The 17467-nt window shown below is 47.1% G+C and overlaps 1 protein-coding gene across 7 annotated transcripts in view; it reads right to left on the reverse strand.

Annotated features, from left to right (window-relative positions):
- The window catches only part of LOC116839180 (P-selectin-like), a 66977-nt gene that overhangs the window by 17078 nt on the left and 32432 nt on the right, over positions 1 to 17467 (reverse strand). For 4 of the 7 annotated variants that reach the window (XM_032804914.2, XM_032804918.2, XM_032804915.2 and 1 more), the window contains 6 exons: positions 16869 to 17054; positions 16396 to 16581; positions 15436 to 15621; positions 14215 to 14400; positions 13742 to 13927; positions 2192 to 2377 (listed from right to left, as the gene is read on the reverse strand). In XM_032804914.2, coding sequence (XP_032660805.1) covers positions 2192 to 2377; positions 13742 to 13927; positions 14215 to 14400; positions 15436 to 15621; positions 16396 to 16581; positions 16869 to 17054 — 1116 coding nt within the window. The remainder of the gene's footprint in view (positions 1 to 2191; positions 2378 to 13741; positions 13928 to 14214; positions 14401 to 15435; positions 15622 to 16395; positions 16582 to 16868; positions 17055 to 17467) is intronic. The other 3 variants (XM_075067989.1, XM_032804917.2, XM_075067990.1) reach the window with 3 other exon arrangements.

The raw sequence follows: 17467 nt of genomic DNA on the forward strand, positions 1-17467 counted from the left end.
GGGATAAATATCAGGGAGGGAGAGGAATTATTTAAGCTTAGTACCAATGTGGACACAAGAACAAATGGATATAAACTGGACACTAGGAAGTTTAGACCTGAAATTAGACAAAGGTTTCTAACTATTAGAGGAGTGAAATTCTGGAACAGCCTTCCAAGGGGAGTAGTGGGGGCGAGAGACATATCTGGCTTTAAGACTAAGCTTGATAAGTTTATGGAGGGGATGGTTTGATGGGATAGCTTAATTTTGGCAATTAATTTGGCAACTGATCTTTGATTATCAGCAGGTAAGTATGCCCAATGGTCTGTGATGGGATGTTAGATGGGTGCTGGCTGGTGAGTCTTGCCCACATGCTGAGGGTTTAACTGATCGCCATATTTGGGGTCGGGAAGGAATTTTCCTCCAGGGCAGACTGGCAGAGGCCCTGGAGTTTCTCACCTTCCTCTGCAGCATGGGGCACAGGTCACTTGCTGGAAGATTCTCTGAAGCTTGAGGTCTTCAAACCACAATTTGAGGATTTCAATAACTCAGACATAGGTTAGGGGTTTGTTATTGAAGTGGATGGGTGAGATTCTGTGGCCTGCATTGTGCAGGAGGTCAGACTAGATGATCATAATGGTCCCTTCTGACCTTAAAGTCTATGAGTCTATGAGTCTATTTGAAAATAAGGAAAAAGGAATTTGGATTTAAGCTTGCTGGAAGTTCACCCCAATAAACATTGAATTGTTTGCACCTCAGACATTGGGTATTGTTGCTCTCTTTTCAGGCGAGAAGGACCAGGGAAGTGGAAGGGTGAAGGAATAAGCCCTCTAGCAGGGACTAGTGTTGAGGGGGGGCTAAGGCCCACCTCAGTCCCCCACTGGGAAAAGGCTATTGCTGTGAGCAGGGGCTGAGCTTTGAAGTGGGGGAGCAGATCATCAGTTGCCCGCTGTGAAGCACAGCCCCTGCCTGTGCCACTCTGTTCCTGTCTAGGCTTGCGATTTGGGGAGGGGCAGTGTGGCCCCTTGTCCCCTAACTGCATCCATATAAAAAGTGGGTGGACATAGCCGGTTCTGGCGCCCTTGGCTGAAGGGAATAACTGAAACTACCCATCCATCATACTGAGTTATAAATAAGCTGTGTGAGCTCAGGAAATAGACTTGGGCATCCCTAGGGACAATTCAGTGGAGAGCACTGCTCTGCTTTATGTGCAGTGTCAGTCAACAAACCAAACAAATTGTTAGGGTGCAAATGAAACTGGATGGAGCATAATATGGACAATACAGAACAGCATTATAGAAATGAATGGGATGCCCTCGCATGGGATGCTGTGTGAAGTGCTGCTCATCCCCCTCAAAAGTGACATCACAGGATCAGAGCAGGGCGGCTAGAGCGACAAGGAGAGAAACTGGGATTGTTGCTGTAGAGAGGCGATGGATAAATGAAGACCTGATAAAAGTGGCCCAGAGAAGGTACTGGAGAGTGTTCTCCCAGTCTCATAGCATAATGGGACATTCAGTGAAAAGGAAAGGTGGCAAATTCAAATCCGATACAGTCAACATGACCACACAGTGCACCAACGTGCTGGTGGTACTCTCACAAATACCGAGGCAGGAGCTTCTTAAGGCCCAGCAAGGCATTTGCTGTTTATACAGATCACAAGAGGATCTGGAGTTGTAACAGCAAGCACTATCTGATTAAAAGGGTTTTAGCCCACAAAAACTTATGCCCAAATAAATTTGTTAGTCTCTAACGTGTCACAAGTATTCCTCGTTCCTCTTGCTTGAGTCATCCACTAACTAGTGCAGCAAATCATCCCACTTTTGCCTGTTGTGGGGCTTCTTGCACTTTCCCCAGCAGCATCTGGTGCAAGCTCCTGCCAGACACAGGATACTGGGCTGAGCTAGATGGACATAGTATCTGATGCCCACTGGCCACTCTTGTGTTCCACTCTCTAGTGTTTGCTGGTTTCACCCAAGCGCACAGCTTTGCAAAGGGCTGTAATTATTAGTGTATACCCCAAAGGGCCCTGCTCTTCCTGTTACCGAGCCCAGCCTCATTTGCTAGCCCCTGGATCTCTTTCCCCACACTGGGAATGCTCAATCCCCACCTGAGCCTCTCCACATTCACCCTCTTGTCTCTCTCCGGCAAAGAGCTTGCAAAGGAAAAGCACTGTTCCACATGGAAGCTAGAACATGGAAAAACAACTTACCTTGGCAGGCAGGCATCTTGTCTGACCAGTGCCCATCAGGCTGGCACTGCACCCTGCTTGTCCCATTGAGGAAGTAGCCCTGAGTGCAGCGGAAGCGACACACTGACCCATAGCTGAAGGATCCCAGAGAGTGGGAGCAATTCATAAGAATTGGTTCTAGGCCCGTCAGCTTGGGGCATCTCATGACTGGAATAAAGAAAACAAATGATGAAATGTTCAGACTAGGGCTGTCGATTAATCACAATTAACTCATGCGATTAACTCAAAAAAAATTAATTGTGATTAATCGCAGTTTTAATCACACTTAAACAATAGAATATTGATTTCATTTACAGCACAGAATATAAAGTATATAGTGCTCACTTTATATTATTTTTATTACAAATATTTTCACTATAAATGAAAGAAATAGTATTTTTCAGTTCAGCTCACACAAATATAATGCAATCTCTTTGTTGTGAAAGTGTAACTTATAAGTGTAGATTTTTTTTGTTACATAACTGAACTCAAAAAGAAAGCAACATAAAACTTTAGCGCCTACAAGTCCACTCAGTCTCCTACTTCTTGTTCAGCCAATCACTCAGACAAACAAGTTTGTTTACATTTATGGGAGATAAAGCTACTCGCTTCTTATTTACAATGTCACCTGAAAGTGAGAACAGGCATTCCCATGGCACTTTTGTAGCCGACATTGCAAGGTATTTACATTCCAGATATGCTGGACATTCATATGCACCTTCATGTTTTAGCCATCATTCCAGAGGACATGCTTCCATGCTGATGACGATCATTAAAAAATAATACATTAATTAAATTTGTGACTGAACACCTTGGGAAAAAGTTGTATGTCTCCTGCTCTGTTTTACCCACATTCTGCCATATATTTCATGTTAGAGCTGTCTCGGATAATGACCCAGCACACGTTATTCGTTTTAAGAACACTTTCACAGCAGATTTAATAAAACGCAAAGACGGTACCAATGTGAGATTTCTAAAGATAGCTACAGCACCTGACCCAAGGTTTAAGAATATGAAGTGACTTCCAAAATTTGAGAGGGACAAGGTGTGGAGCATACATGTGGAAGTCTTAAAAAAGCAACACTCCAATGCAGAAACTATAGAACTCTGGGGGGTAGCTCAGTGGTTTGAGCATTGGCCTGCTAAACCTAGAGTTCTGAGTGCAATTCTTGAGGTCCCTTCCAACCCTTATGATTCTATGAAAAAAGAAATCCAGTCTTCTCCTGGTGGCATCTGACTCAGATGATGAAAATGAACATGCACCAGTCTGCACTGCTTTGGATTGTTATGAAGCAGAACCCATCAGCAGGGACATAGGATATATGAATATCTGGCACATAAATATCTTGCAACACTGGCTACAACAGTGCCATGCGAATGCCTGTTCTCACTTTTAGGTGACATTGTAAACAATAAGCAGGCAGCATTATCTGCTGCACATGTAAACAAACGTGTTTGGCTGAGCGATTGGCTGAACAAGAAGTAGGACTGAGTGGACTTGTAGGCTCTGAAGTTTGACATTGTTTTATTTTTGAATGCAATTATTTTTTGTGCATAATGCTACATTTGTAAGTTCAACTTTCATGATAAAGGATTGCAGTCCAGTACTGGTGTTAAGTGAATTGAAAAATACTATTTCTTTTATTTGTACAGTACACATATTTATAATAAAAAATAAATATAAAGTGAGCACTGTGCACTTTGTATTCTCTGTTGAGATTGAAATCAATTTATTTGAAAATGTGGAAAACACTGAAAAAAATTTAAATAAATAGTTTTCTATTATTGTTTAATAGTGCAATTAATTGAGTGATTAATTGCAATTAATTTTTTTAATTGCTTTACTGCCCGAGTTCAGACCCATCTCACAAAGCTCAGCCTTGAATATTGCAGTACACAATGCAGCCATTGCCAACCTGGGAAGACACCCTATCATCAGTACACCCTAGTGGGGCATGGAATACAGCAGGGATGGATGAATGAAAAGCTCAGAGGAAGTGGGTCACTGATAGTTCTCACTATGTAATTGGGAGCATGCAGTGTATACCTCCTGCTAGGAAACTGTAACTAGAGACATTGACTAAGCACCTCTTAAAGTCTGTCTGCATCGCAATCAGAAGTGTGACTGGAGCATGCGTAGAACAAGCTCCAGCCCAAGCCTGGAAATCTACACAGCAATCAAATAATCCTGAATCCTGAGCTCCGCAAGCCCAAGTTGACTGACACAGGCCAGGCGCAGGTATCTAGTTGCTATATAAACATTCCCATTGAGCTCAATCAAAGCCAGCTCAGGTATGCTGCAATCCCACCTCTGATTGCAGTGTAGACATACTCTTTGTGTGAAACATTGCTGGTCTTGAACACCAGCCTGCAGCTACAGGAGCAGTGTGCTTCCTCCCCAGGGAGCAGCTCAGACAGCGGTGCTACCCCTGGTTACAGAAAGTAAGTGCAACTGTCACAAGGCCTAGAGAACTCTAGACTAAATCATAATAATGGGGAAAGGAGACCCTTGCCTTGAGCCTCTAGTTATCTTAGCAGTAGGTGAGACTGAAGAGCCTATGGTATGGAAGTCTGTGGATTACGACAGAGTTTGGAACCTTTTAATACAATTCATACCAACCCCATTTTGCCTATGATAGCTACATTCAGCACTTACAAGTACTTTGCAGGCACACATTAACAGCCATGCCTGAGGCCTGTTCAGAGATGTGTTACAAGATGAGCTGGATAATTATAGGCCTGTCAATCTGACTGTAGTGAGTTGCTGTGGCTCCCCTCCTGTCCAGGAGGGGGAGCGCCCAGCCAGAAGCCGGAGTGGGTGGGGCTAAGGAGCGGTGAGTCCGCCCCTCAGAGGGTCAGGCGACGACCCGGAAGTACAAAAGCGGGCTGTCAGAGCTCAGTCAGGCCCCAGCTGCTGGAAGGAGCAGACGTGCCACTGGGAGCTCAAGACTGGGAGCCCTCGAGGACCCAGACACCCGCCCCGACTGGCTGGAGCTTCCCTGTGCCCGCTACCTGGGGGAACTGCCAGATCTTCCCTGTGCCTGCTACCTGGGGGAACTGCCAGAGCTTCCCCGTGCCTGCTACCTGGGGGAACTGCCAGAGTTTCCCCGTGCCTACTACCTGGAGGAGCCGCTGGAGCCTCCCCGGCCCTGCTGTTACCCGGAGGAACCACCAGAGCAAGCCAGCCCAAACTTCCCTGAGGAACTGCCAGACCTGCCGCCCAGCTCTGGCCGCGAGGAGCCCATGCTGCTGGACTTCCCGGGGCGCAACCCCACAGACCAGGTAGGCCCTGAAGGGGAGGTTGGAAGTAGCCCGAGGGCAGCTGACTCTGGTCAGGCTGCAACCATATCCGAGCCTATGTCAGTGTGTTGCGGGCAGGATCCCCACTGATGCAGCAGCGGACCGTCTGCCGCTGTTAGGGCCCCAGGCTGGGATGCAGTGGAGTGGGTGGGCCTGCGTCCCCCCTGCCACCTCACTTATGGGTGGCAGTCTCCCCCTTTCCCCGGTGCTCAGGCCTATGGGCCTGGGCTTATAGACTGAGTGCTTTACTCAGCCCTGAGCCAAAAGGGCCTGAGCTTTGTGACTCAGCGTTTGGTTCCCCACCCAAATTTAGGGCTGGACCCCTTTAGACTGTATTGCTGCTCAGCCCTGAACCAGAAGGCTTGAGCCTCTTGAGCTTTGTGACTCTGCATTTGGTGCCCCGCCCAAACTTAGGGCTGGGCCCCGTTAGACTGTATTGTTGTTGAGCCCTGAAGCAGAGGGCTGGAGCCCCTTTGACTCTGTATTGGTGCTCAGCCCTGAAGCAGAAGGCCTGAGCCCCTTTTGACTGTATTGGTGCTCTGCCCCGAACCTGGGGATCCGGGCCCTGTGACTTTGTGTTTGTCGCCCCAGGACCGAAGCCAGGGGGCCTGCACGGCCGGAGAATGCGTAGCGAGCTGGTGTGGCTCCACTCCACTCCTCGGAGAGGGTCAAGCCCCGGTCGCACACCTTCACACTGACACTGATACAAGGAAACATAATGGAGCAGCTGATACAGGGCTCGATTTAATAAAGAATTAGAAGAAGGTAATATAATTAATGCCAATTAACATAGGTTTATGGAAAATATATCAAACTAACAATATCTTTGTTTGATGAGATTAAAGGTTTTGTTGATAAAGGCAATAGTGTTGATGTAATACATATACACTGTAATACACATACTCTGTAATACACTGTAAGATGTCTGTCTTTTTACCGCACAACATTTTGGTTAAAAAACTAGACCAATATAAAATTATGGCACACATTAAACAGATTAAAAGCTGGCCAATTGATAGGTCTCAAAATGTAATTGTAAACAGGATTCCTCATTGAGTGGGTATTTCTAGTGCGGTCCTTCAGGGATCCGTTCTTGGCTCAACATAAAATCATTACTGATAAATTCTTCAGGTGACACAACAATGTGGGGAGTGGTAAATAATGAGCACAGGTCATTGATACAGAGCCATCTGGATCTGTTGGTCAGCTGGGTGCAAGAAAACAATGTGCATTTGAAAACAGCTAAATGGAGCATCATAGAACCATAGAATCACAGGGTTAGAAGGGACCACAAGGGTCATCTAGTCTAACCCCCTGCAAGATACAGGATTTGTTGTGGCTTGGATGGCTATCTGGCCTCCTTTTGAAAACCTCCAGTGAAGAAGCTTCTACAACCTCCCGAGGCAGTCTGTTCCACTGTTCTGACAGTTAGGAAGTTTTTCCTGAGATTTAATCTAATCTATTATTACATCCAGGAACAAATCATGTAGGCTGTACTTACAGAACTGGGGACTCTATCCTAGGAAACAATGACTCTGACAAGGATTGGGGGGGTCGTGGGGATAATCAGCTGAATATGAGCTCCCAGTGTAACACTGTGGCCAAAAGAGCTAGTGTGATCCTTGGATACATAATAAGGGGAACCCCGAGGAGGAGCAGAGAAGTTATTTTACCCTGTTTTTGGCACTGGTGTGACCATTACCAGAATTCTGTGTCAGATTCTAGTGTCTGTAATTTGAGCAGGATGTTGATAAATCTGAAAAGGTTCAGAGAAGAGCCATGAGAATGATTAAAGGATTAGAAAACCTGCCTTATAGTGACAAACTCAGAGTTCAATCTATTTATCTTAACAGAGAAGTTTAAGGGGTAGATTGATCACAGTCTATAAGTACCCACATGGGCAATTTTGATCGGGGGTATAAACCCCTCACTGGCCAGGGGTGAGTTAAGTAACGATTAAGGGCTAAGGAAGCCCTGCCCCATGCCTTTGCCGAGCATGCTCAGCCTGGAGGCAGGGTTTAAAAGCCAGCCAGGCAGCTCAGTCTGGGGCTGGCAAGCCAGGTTGCAGGCCATGTCCTGGGAGCTCCCAGGCAGGACCAGAGTTGAACCAGCATCGAGCGGGGAAGACATAGCACCCAGTGGCCAAAATGAGGGCTGGAAGCCCAGGAGAAGTCTACCAGAGATGGGCGGCAACTGGATGGGATGCAGATGGGAGCAGGAAGTGGCCAAGGAAGCTGACTGGAGGCTGACACCATAGGGGGAAAGGTGAGCAGCTGAACCAGCTCCAGGTCTGTGGGCTGGAACCCTGTAGAGTACACTGGGCCTGGGTTCCCCTACTCCCGTTTGAGCTGTGACTAGAAGGCAGGACTTCTGCCACATCTGCACCATTGCCATTGACTGTTGCCACTTGGCGGGACTATTGCCACATTTGAACTATTGCCATTGGGCAGGACTTCCTCCAACAGGACCAAAGCCACTGGGCAGGACTGCTACCATACTTGAACTGTAGCCCTTAGGTGGGACTGCTGCCATATTTGAACGATAGCCACTAGTCAGGAGGCCCTGCATGACCCCTCTGGCCCCAGTAATAGCAACAGCAAGTTCTGGGCAGCATCTGACATCAAAATGGGCCAGGATTTTGGATAGTTCTAGTGCCTTACAAATAATAAGCCTGATTTTTTTTTTTTTCAGTTTGAAGGGAAAAAAGAAAGAACTTGCTTCCCTCTCTAAAAGATTTCAATCTATGTTTCAAGAAGAAATAGGACTTTTAGTCATGTAAAAGACATGTGAAGTTGACACCCTATAGCTAGGAAAAATGTGGAATTCGCAGCTATTCACTTACAAATGAGGAGGAAAACTGACAGCAAAGAGATCTCTGCAACTCAGCCAAGGACCCCCAATGTTGGGTAAAACACCAAACGGTACATAATACCAAACACATGAGTGAATACATAAATGCTCACATGCCTAGGAGATGGGAAAGAACTAATGGGCCACATTTAGTCCAGGCCTGGAGACAAAGGCAGGATTGTTTCCTACCCTGCTTTTTACTGCCTAGTTTTAAATATGCCCAGTGATGGAGCATTCACAAATTTCTTTGGGGGACAATTTCACTGTGTGATAAATCCCACTGCCAGGAAGCCTTGCAAATATTCTGCCTAAATTTGCCTTGTTTGATTTCCTCTTTATACACTTAGTTATAATGCCTTGGTGTCACAGAGTGTCGGGGAGTCAGGGCCCTGCACCCTCCCTTCCTGCAATTCACTGTAACTCTCAGCCAGCCAGTAAAACAGAAGGTTTATTAGATGACAGGAACACAGTCCCAAGCAGGGCTTGTAGGTACAGCCAGGACCCCTCAGCCAGGTCCCTCTGGGGGCAAGGAGCTTAGACCCCAGACTTGGGGTTCCCTGCCTCTTCCCAGCCAGCCCAAAACTGAAACCCCCCCTCCAGCCGATTCACTCACCTTCCCCCAGATCTTCCTCTCCCTTTGTCCAGTTTCCTGGGCAAAAGTGTCACCTGGCCCCACCCCCGTCCTGGCTCAGGTTACGGGCTCAGGTATCATCCCTCAAATAAAGTCATCCCCTGCTCTCCCATCCCCAATGCAGACAGTCCCAGTAAAACTAGATGACATTCCCAGGTCAATCTGCCCCACTCCCCTACTGCGTCACACTTGGGCCAGCTTGTTGGTAATGTGGAGGCCAGGACTATAGTAACACAATGTAGACAGCAGGAAGACAAATTGTTCACCCACCACCAAGGATGGGGAACTGGCTGCTTGTGGCCAGAATGGAAGAAAGAGTGAGGTTAGCTGTGGAAATCAGGGAGAATTGTTCTTTCTGTGAATGACTGATTATTTTGGCCTGAGTTGCCAAGTCTGTACCAGCTTTTGATGCATGGTGACATACCAGAACTACATGCCTCTGTTCTAGTGAATCCCCTCTTTCTTTACTGGGAAGCTGTAGTTCATCCAGCTCAAATAACCTCCACTGCAGCTTTAAACAGTCTAGAAAAAATGAAAAGGAGGAAATTCTAGGGAATGAAGTCCCTGAAGTAATGATGGCACCTACAGAGGCTCTCTGAACACACTTGTGTGTGACACATATGCCCTGCAAAGCTCAGAAGTATATAGATAATTGGGAAGCCAATTGTTTCAATTAAGGGGATTTCCAAACTAAGAGGTGACATATTTGTAACGGAAATAGCTCTCAGTGCTTATGAAATTGATTTATCTTACTAATGAAGGAAAGGTAACAATATAGAACTAGACCTGACCAAAGTCTGGTTGAGATGTAATTGAACTAGAGGAAATTTCTGAGAACTCTTGGGATATGAGCAGCCTGAAAAAAGCAGTTAACTTTGAGGAATATTTACAAGGTGTGGAACAGAGCACTGAAGTGGTTTAGCTTTGCTGGCCTAGCACTAGCAGAGGTCTTTAAAACAGAAACAAAGTGGCATCAATTTCTGCGGATTGTAACGACCTCATGTCCCCACAGGACCACCACTTACTCATCTCCAGACCAAACAATTGATCAACAGTGTTGCCATTGACTATCATTAGGTTTAAGTCAGTTCCCTGAGAAACATCCCAATTAAGATTTGCCAGTTAAACTGACTGCAGTTGAAGCAACTACTGAGCAGTCACAATGCTGTCTAATAAGTGGCCAACAAATGGAAGGTAAGACAAATCGTGTGTGCCTCAAGGAGGTTTGCTGATTCAAACAATGATTCATTTTGGTGTTATTCAGCTGACATAGCTGGAGACAAAGCAGCCAGCCACTACCCATCTCTGGCATAATAGTGTATCATGCTCACAGAAACAGTCCTGCCTTTTATCTTTCTGCATCTGCAGGGTGCTAGAGGGCAATACCGTGGCAGTCCTATCTGCAGTACTATGTTATACCTAACTCTGCATCTTCTGACCCCTGGTCTGAACTAGGATCAAGCTAGCATCTCATGTTTTGAACTCAGTCCATCCCTGTGATACCAGAGAAATTCTTAAGAGTCCATTTTGTATTCCTGGCCTCCATTTTAAAGTAGCAAGAGTCACTCCTCCATTAGGTGAAAGCTGAAGGACACATGACAACATAGCATTAAATACCAGACAGTCAGGAAAAGGTAGTAAACAGATCATAACACTGTGAGGTAAATAGAATGTAGGCTAAAGGTCAGCTGAAGTAAACAAGATAGAATTGACAGGAAAACCAAAGTAAGGGAAAGGTCAGCATATCATAATGCTGAGGTAAATAATGTTTGGAATGCTTGAAATGTTGGCATATGTTCAAGAATATTTGGAATGTTAGTGAAAATGTGCAGTAAAGATGTGATAGAAAGATATTATCAAAAGTGTCTGGAAAGCTCTGACAGGACAGTGTAAAAGTCAGTGTGTCAGTGGGCAACCAAGGGTTAGGAACTGAGAGGAGCAGAGAACTGAGGTGTTTGTGGAGAGTACGTACTGAGGAGACTCAAACGGTTGGACGATCGAGCTGACAGAGGAACAGCAGCAGTAGCAGTGACTAAGCAGCAGCAGCAGAGGGAGTCCTGCCACTGAAGTGAAGTCAGCAGACACAGTAACCTGTCAGTTATAGTTTAGTTATAGTATAACACAGAGTAATATAATATGGTGTTAGGCTATGCCTATACCAGCACATTTGTTGGTAAAGCTTTTGTCAGTCAGAGATGTGAAAAAAACACACCCCTGAGGAACGTATGTTACACTGACAGAAGCACCAGTGTGGACAGCGCTGTCAGTGGGAGACACTCTTTCACTGACATAGCTACCACTGCTCTTTGTGGGTGGTTTAACTGTGCCAACAGGAGAGTTCTTTCCCATTGGCATACAGCAGCAACACAGGACACTTACAATGATGCAGCTGCAGCGATGCAGCTGTGCTGCTGTAAGGTCTCTGGTGTAGACATAGACTTAGTGTGTATAAGTATATGCCTGGGTTAGTAAAGATGTCTGTATGTGTGCTGATTGTGAAAGGAATTTATATGTGTAAAACTTAATACACTTAAGAACTGCTGTCAGCAATCTGTGAGAGACTGGCCATCTGTCACAGAGTGCAGCCACTTAGAATCATTTCAAATGGTGAGACAATATGTTTTGGGATGCTCTTTAACTTGTTATAAAGTATTTGTGCTTTAGATTATTATTAGAGTAGGGATTGTTATTTGCCACAATAAAAAGGTGCTTTGTTTTCGAAAGAATACTGCTTGTGTCAATTATCTGTTGGAAGGCTGTATCCCTGTTCTTTGTGGGTAACAAGTCTGAGCTGTTCTGGGGAGTTTTTAAAACAGGGAACAACTGGCAAATCCAAGGTATTTCCTTAGCCATCCTGGAGACCCATATCTTAGGAGAACAGATTTGTTAGTAGGTGGGCTGTTTTGAGGGAACCTCTGGTAAATCTGGGAGGGGCAATAGGTGAGCTATTCTGGGGGGTCCCTAAATCTATTTTTGGGGTAATACCTGTTGCTCCTTCCCTCACTTCTCAGGACAGATCAGCTATTAAGGCAGCAAGTTCAACCCCTGTGAGGGAGGAAGCAACCTCCACACCAGTCTCAATGCTGATGCAGGAGTGGGGATAATGGTCTCTTTGCAGAGGTGTAACTGACAACTCTAGATGCCAAGAAGGAAGATCAGACCCAGTGTCTATGTTGCTAATCTTGGAATAGTAAATCAATGTGATAAATAGTGACACTATGCAATATGTACACCATTGTGTTTAAGGCATTTCAGTGGATCCAGAATAGGTGAAACTGAGTTTTCAAGATACATTTGATTTTTTTTCTTCTTGTCCCCTCCTTATGTTGCATGCAGTGACAGGGGCAGAATTAAGGTTGCTTGGGTGCCTTAACTGTGCATTTCTTACCTTAACAAGGGTAGACTTCTTTTGAGTTTACCCTTAACTCTGAATATCATTACACAGCTGCCCTGGGTCTAAGGGTCCCGTCCTCTAGCTCCCAACCCAGAATAGATTTCCTCTCCAGAACTAGCAATAAAGATCTGGGCTTCTATGGAAAGGGCACCTGGTATCACACCAGCTCCACACTATGCACCCTAATCACCCCAAAGATAATGTTGTGCCTCTGAGGGTCATATACTCCAGCCTCTCCAATCTATTCTGCACAAACCCCGTCTTGCAGAAGAAGATGCAGGTTGAGTTATACGTGAGGTCTCCATGTCAGTGAGAGCAGTTTAATTGGCCCCTCTCTGGGACAAGCAGAACTGGGCACTTTACATCTGGAAAAGTAAAGCTCAAGTCTTTAACGAAAAAGTTTGGATATGTCAGGGTTGGTTGTTGGGGGTGAAGTGCCAGGGGAATGGGCTGATGGATAATGAAGTGCCAAGGGTATATGGGTGCATGAGGGTGGGTGCTAGGGGCACAGGATGCCAGATGGATGGGCTGACAGAGGCGTGGGTCACTTGAACTGCAATGTGAGGTGGATGGGGTCAGAGGCTTCTCCAACTATAGGCAAGCTAGGTAGCAGCCTAAGGCAGCTGATTTGGCCTGGCTGCCCCTCCATCATGATGGGGAAGTCGGGGGTGACTTGGCCAAATTAGAATGGCATTGTGACCCTGCACACCTGGTTTCAGTGTCATTCACTAAAATTTAGCCCAGGTGCCCTCTGCTTCCTAACATGACAGAGGCACAGCCAAGCCAAATCTGCTGCCCTAGCCCTATGAGAAGCGGGTGACACACTGAAGTTTTTCTTAGATGGCAGATTGTCTTGAGCAGCATCAGGTTGAAGTGCTCTGGCCAGGGGCATATGGGGCCAAGTAAAATGGCATGCCAGAGTGAGGTGCAGCCAGATTGGGTGTTAGCGAATGGGGTGCAGGTGAGCAGCATGCCAGGAATATAGACTGGTGGATCATGAAGGTGGGATATCATGTGTGTATTAAGAGGTAAGGTGCTGGAGGGATAAGTTGTGTTGCCAGGGATTGCATCCAATTTGCACACACTTTGCACTAGTGTAAATGGCTGCCCAAGGGGCAAAGCAATGGTGACCCATATCCATTGTCTCCCAATTACAAAACTTTCTCCCAGTGAAGCTTTATATTGTGCGGCTGCCCCAGATCAAAAGGTCCAGTCCCCTGGCTCCCAACCCATTGTACACAATAGCTCTCTTCCCTAGACATGGCAAAGAAATGGTCCCCTATAGAAAGTCACCTTGGATCACCCCAGCTCAGCAATGTACATTCCAAATACCCCACAGTTAACGCTGTGCCTCTACCTTCACAGCGCGGGGTTTGCCCTCTCCATTGTCCCAGGGTTGTGCACTCCAGTGTCTCCGATCCATTTAGCACAAAGCCCTTCTCGCAGGAGAAGGCACAGGTGGAGTTATACGTGAAGTCTCCATGCCAGTGAGTGCAGTTTAATCGGCCTCTGCCAGGGGCAGCCAAACCTGGGCATGTAACAGCTGAAATACCAAAGCAGAACAGTACGGATTACTCCACGATGCCTGCAGCAGCCCACAGTATTGGAAATCCTGGCCTTAGCTTACATTATCACAGCTGTTACAGAGTTTCCTGTTAGTGTTCCCAGGGGCTCTAAATCCTGGGTTTAAGATTTCCTTGATTTGCTTTTCAGTTTCTGTAAATTCATACTTTCTAAGGCCAACTCAGTGTAATTCGCCCCAGAGCTTCCTACCATGTTAGCAGAAGCAACTTCCCAAGCCAGTCCTGCAGCATATAGCCTGCACCATACCTTCACAGCGCGGGGTTTGCCCTGTCCATTGTCCCAGGGCCGTGCACTCTAGCTTCTCCGATCCATTCAGCACAAACCCCATCACACAGGAGAAGGCACAGGTGGAATTATATGTGAAGTCTCCATGCCAATGAGTGCAGTTTAATTGGCCTCTGTCTGGGGAACCCAGCACTGGGCACTTGGCAGCTGGAATAGCAAAGCAGAACTGTATGAGGGGTTAGGTCCATTGGTGCTGGAGGGTGAAGTGACAAGGGAATCAGCCAATGAGGGGGTGAAAGTGCCATGGATGTGTCGTAGTATCATAGAATCAATCATAGAATATCAGGGACCTCAGGAGGTCATCTAGTCCAACCCCCTTCTCAAAGCAGGACCAATCACCAACTAAATCATCCCAGCCAGGGCTTTGTCAAGCCTGACCTTAAAAATCTCTAAGGAAGGAGATTCCACCACCTCCCTAGTTAACCCATTTTTCCACATATTTCTTGTAGTGTGGGGCCCAAAACTGGAAACAGTAGTCCAGATGAGGCCTCACTAATGCTGAATTGTCAGTGTCAGCGTATGAGGGTGAGTGCTGGGGGTATGCAGTTCTGGGTGATGTGGTGCCAGAGGGATCATGTGCTGGGTTGTGCAAGGCTGGGGATTTCAGACCATTGGAGGGGCATGCCAAGGGAACTGGGTGCTGGATGGTGAAATGCTATGTGGAATGAGGAGTTGGGGTGTTAGCACCACTGGGGGATGAGATGCCATCATGAGTTCAATGGCTATGTGCCAGAGATGTGGTGCCAGAGGGACGAGCTGTCTGGAGGGGGGCACCAGGCACAGGGACTTATGGTTATTGAATTGCTGTGTTAGTGGGGTGCCAGGAGGCAGGTGGCTGGTTGTGTCTGGGGGAAGGTGATGGGAAGATAAGCAAAGGGACAGTAGTGTCAGGGGTTGTGGGGCATTTACTTGGCACTTGAGTAATAGCCTGCCCAAGGAGCAGGGCAATAACAAATCAGGCCCATTGTCTTCCTTTTACACAACTTTCTCTCAATGAAGCTTTACATTGCACAACTGCCCCAGATCAAAAGGTCCAGTCCCCTGGCTCCCAACCTACTGTACACAATAGCTCTCTTCCCTAGACATGGCAAAAAAAATGGTCCCCTATAGAAAGTCACCTTGGATCACCCCAGCTCAGCAATGTACATTCCAAACACCTCACAGTTAATGCTGTGCCTCTACCTTCACAGCGCGGGGTTTGCCCTCTCCATTGTCCCAGGGCTGTGCACTCCAGTGTCTCCGATCCATTTAGCACAAAGCCCTTCTCGCAGGAGAAGGCACAGGTGGAGTTATACGTGAAGTCTCCATGCCAGTTAGTGCAGTTTAATCGACCCCTGGCCGGGGAATCCAGCACTGGGCACTTGACAGCTGGAATAGCAAAGCGGAACCGTATAAGGAGATAGGTCCACTGGTGCTGGAGGGTGAAGTGATACGGGAATCAGCCAATGAGAGGGTGAAAGTGCCATGGGAGTGTCAGTGTATGAGCGTGAGTGCAGGCAGTATGCAGTTCTGGGTGATGTGGTGCCAGAGGCATCATGTGCTGGGTGGTGCAATGCTGAGGATTTCAGACCACTGGGGTGCGTGCCAAGGGAACTGGGTGGTGGGTGGTGAAAAGTTATGTGGAATGAGGAGTTGGGGTGTTAGCACCTCTGGGGTATTAGATGCCATCATGAGTTCAATGGCTACGTGCCATAGATGTGGTGCCAGAGGGGTGAGCTGTCTGGAGGGGTGGTACAAGGGACAATGACTGATGGTTATTGAATTGCCAGGTTAGTTGGGTGCTATGTGGCAGATGGCTGGTTTTGTCTTGGGGAAGGTGACGGGAAGAGAAGCCAGGGGACAGTAGTGGCAGGGGTTGTGGGGCATTCACTTGGCACTAGTGTAAAAGGCTGCAGAAGGAGCAGGACAACAGCAAATCAGGCCCATTTTCTCCCTTTTACACAACTTTATCTCAGTGAAGTTTTATATTGCACAGCTGCCCCAGAACAAAAGGTCCAGGCCCCTGGCTTCCAAACCATTGTACACAATAGCTCTCTTCCCTAGACATGGCAAAGAAATGGGCTTCTATGGAAAGTAACCTGGGATCACACCAGCTCAGCAATGTACATTCCACAACCCCCACAGCTAATACTGTGCCTCTACCTTCACAGCGCGGAGTTTGCCCTTTCCATTGTCCCAGGGCTGTGCACTCCAGTGTCTCTGATCCATTCAGCACAAATCCTGTCTCACAGGAGAAGGCGCAGGTGGAGTTATACGTGAAGTCTCCATGCCAGTGAGTGCAGTTTAATCGGCCTCTGCCAGGGGCAGCCAAACCTGGGCATGTAACAGCTGAAATACCAAAGCAGAACAGTACGGATTACTCCACGATGCCTGCAGCAGCCCACAGTATTGGAAATCCTGGCCTTAGCTTACATTATCACAGCAGTTACAGAGTTTCCTGTTAGTGTTCCCAGGGGCTCTAAATCCTGGGTTTAAGATTTCCTTGATTTGCTTTTCAGTTTCTGTAAATTCATACTTTCTAAGGCCAACTCAGTGTAATTCGCCCGAGAACCTCCTACCATGTTAGCAGAAGCAGCTTCCCAAGCCAGTCCTGCAGCATATAGCCTGCACCATACCTTCACAGCGCGGAGTTTGCTCTGTCCATTGTCCCAGAGCTGTGCACTCCAGCTTCTCCGATCCATTCAGCACAAACCCCGTCTCGCAGGAGAAGGTGCAGGTGGAGTTATATGTGAAGTCTCCATGCCAGTGAGAGCAGTTTAATCTGCCCCTGCCCGGAGAATCCAGCACTGGGCACTTGACAGCTGGAATAGCAAAGCAGAACTGTATAAGGGGCTAGGTCCATTGGTGCTGGAGGGTGAACTGACAAGGAAATCAGCCAATGAGAGGGTGAAGTGCTATGGGTGTGTCAGTGTATGAGCGTGAGTGCAGCAGTATGGAGTTCTGGGTGATGTGGTGCCAGAGGCATCATGTGCTGGGTGGTGCAACGCTGGGGGTTTCAGACCATTGAGGTGCCGTGCCAAGGAAACTGGGTGCTGGGTGGCGAAATGCTATATGGAATGAGGAGCTGGCGTGTTAGCATCTCCAGGGAATGAGATGCCATCATGAGTTCAATGGCTAGATGCAAGAGGTGTGGTGCCAGAGGGGTGAGCTATCTGGAGGGGGAGTACTAAGGACAGTGACTGATGGTTATTGAATTGCTGGGTTAGTGGGGTGC

This window comes from Chelonoidis abingdonii, chromosome 7 (genome assembly GCF_003597395.2).
Source record: "Chelonoidis abingdonii isolate Lonesome George chromosome 7, CheloAbing_2.0, whole genome shotgun sequence".
Lineage (NCBI taxonomy): Eukaryota > Metazoa > Chordata > Testudines > Testudinidae > Chelonoidis > Chelonoidis abingdonii.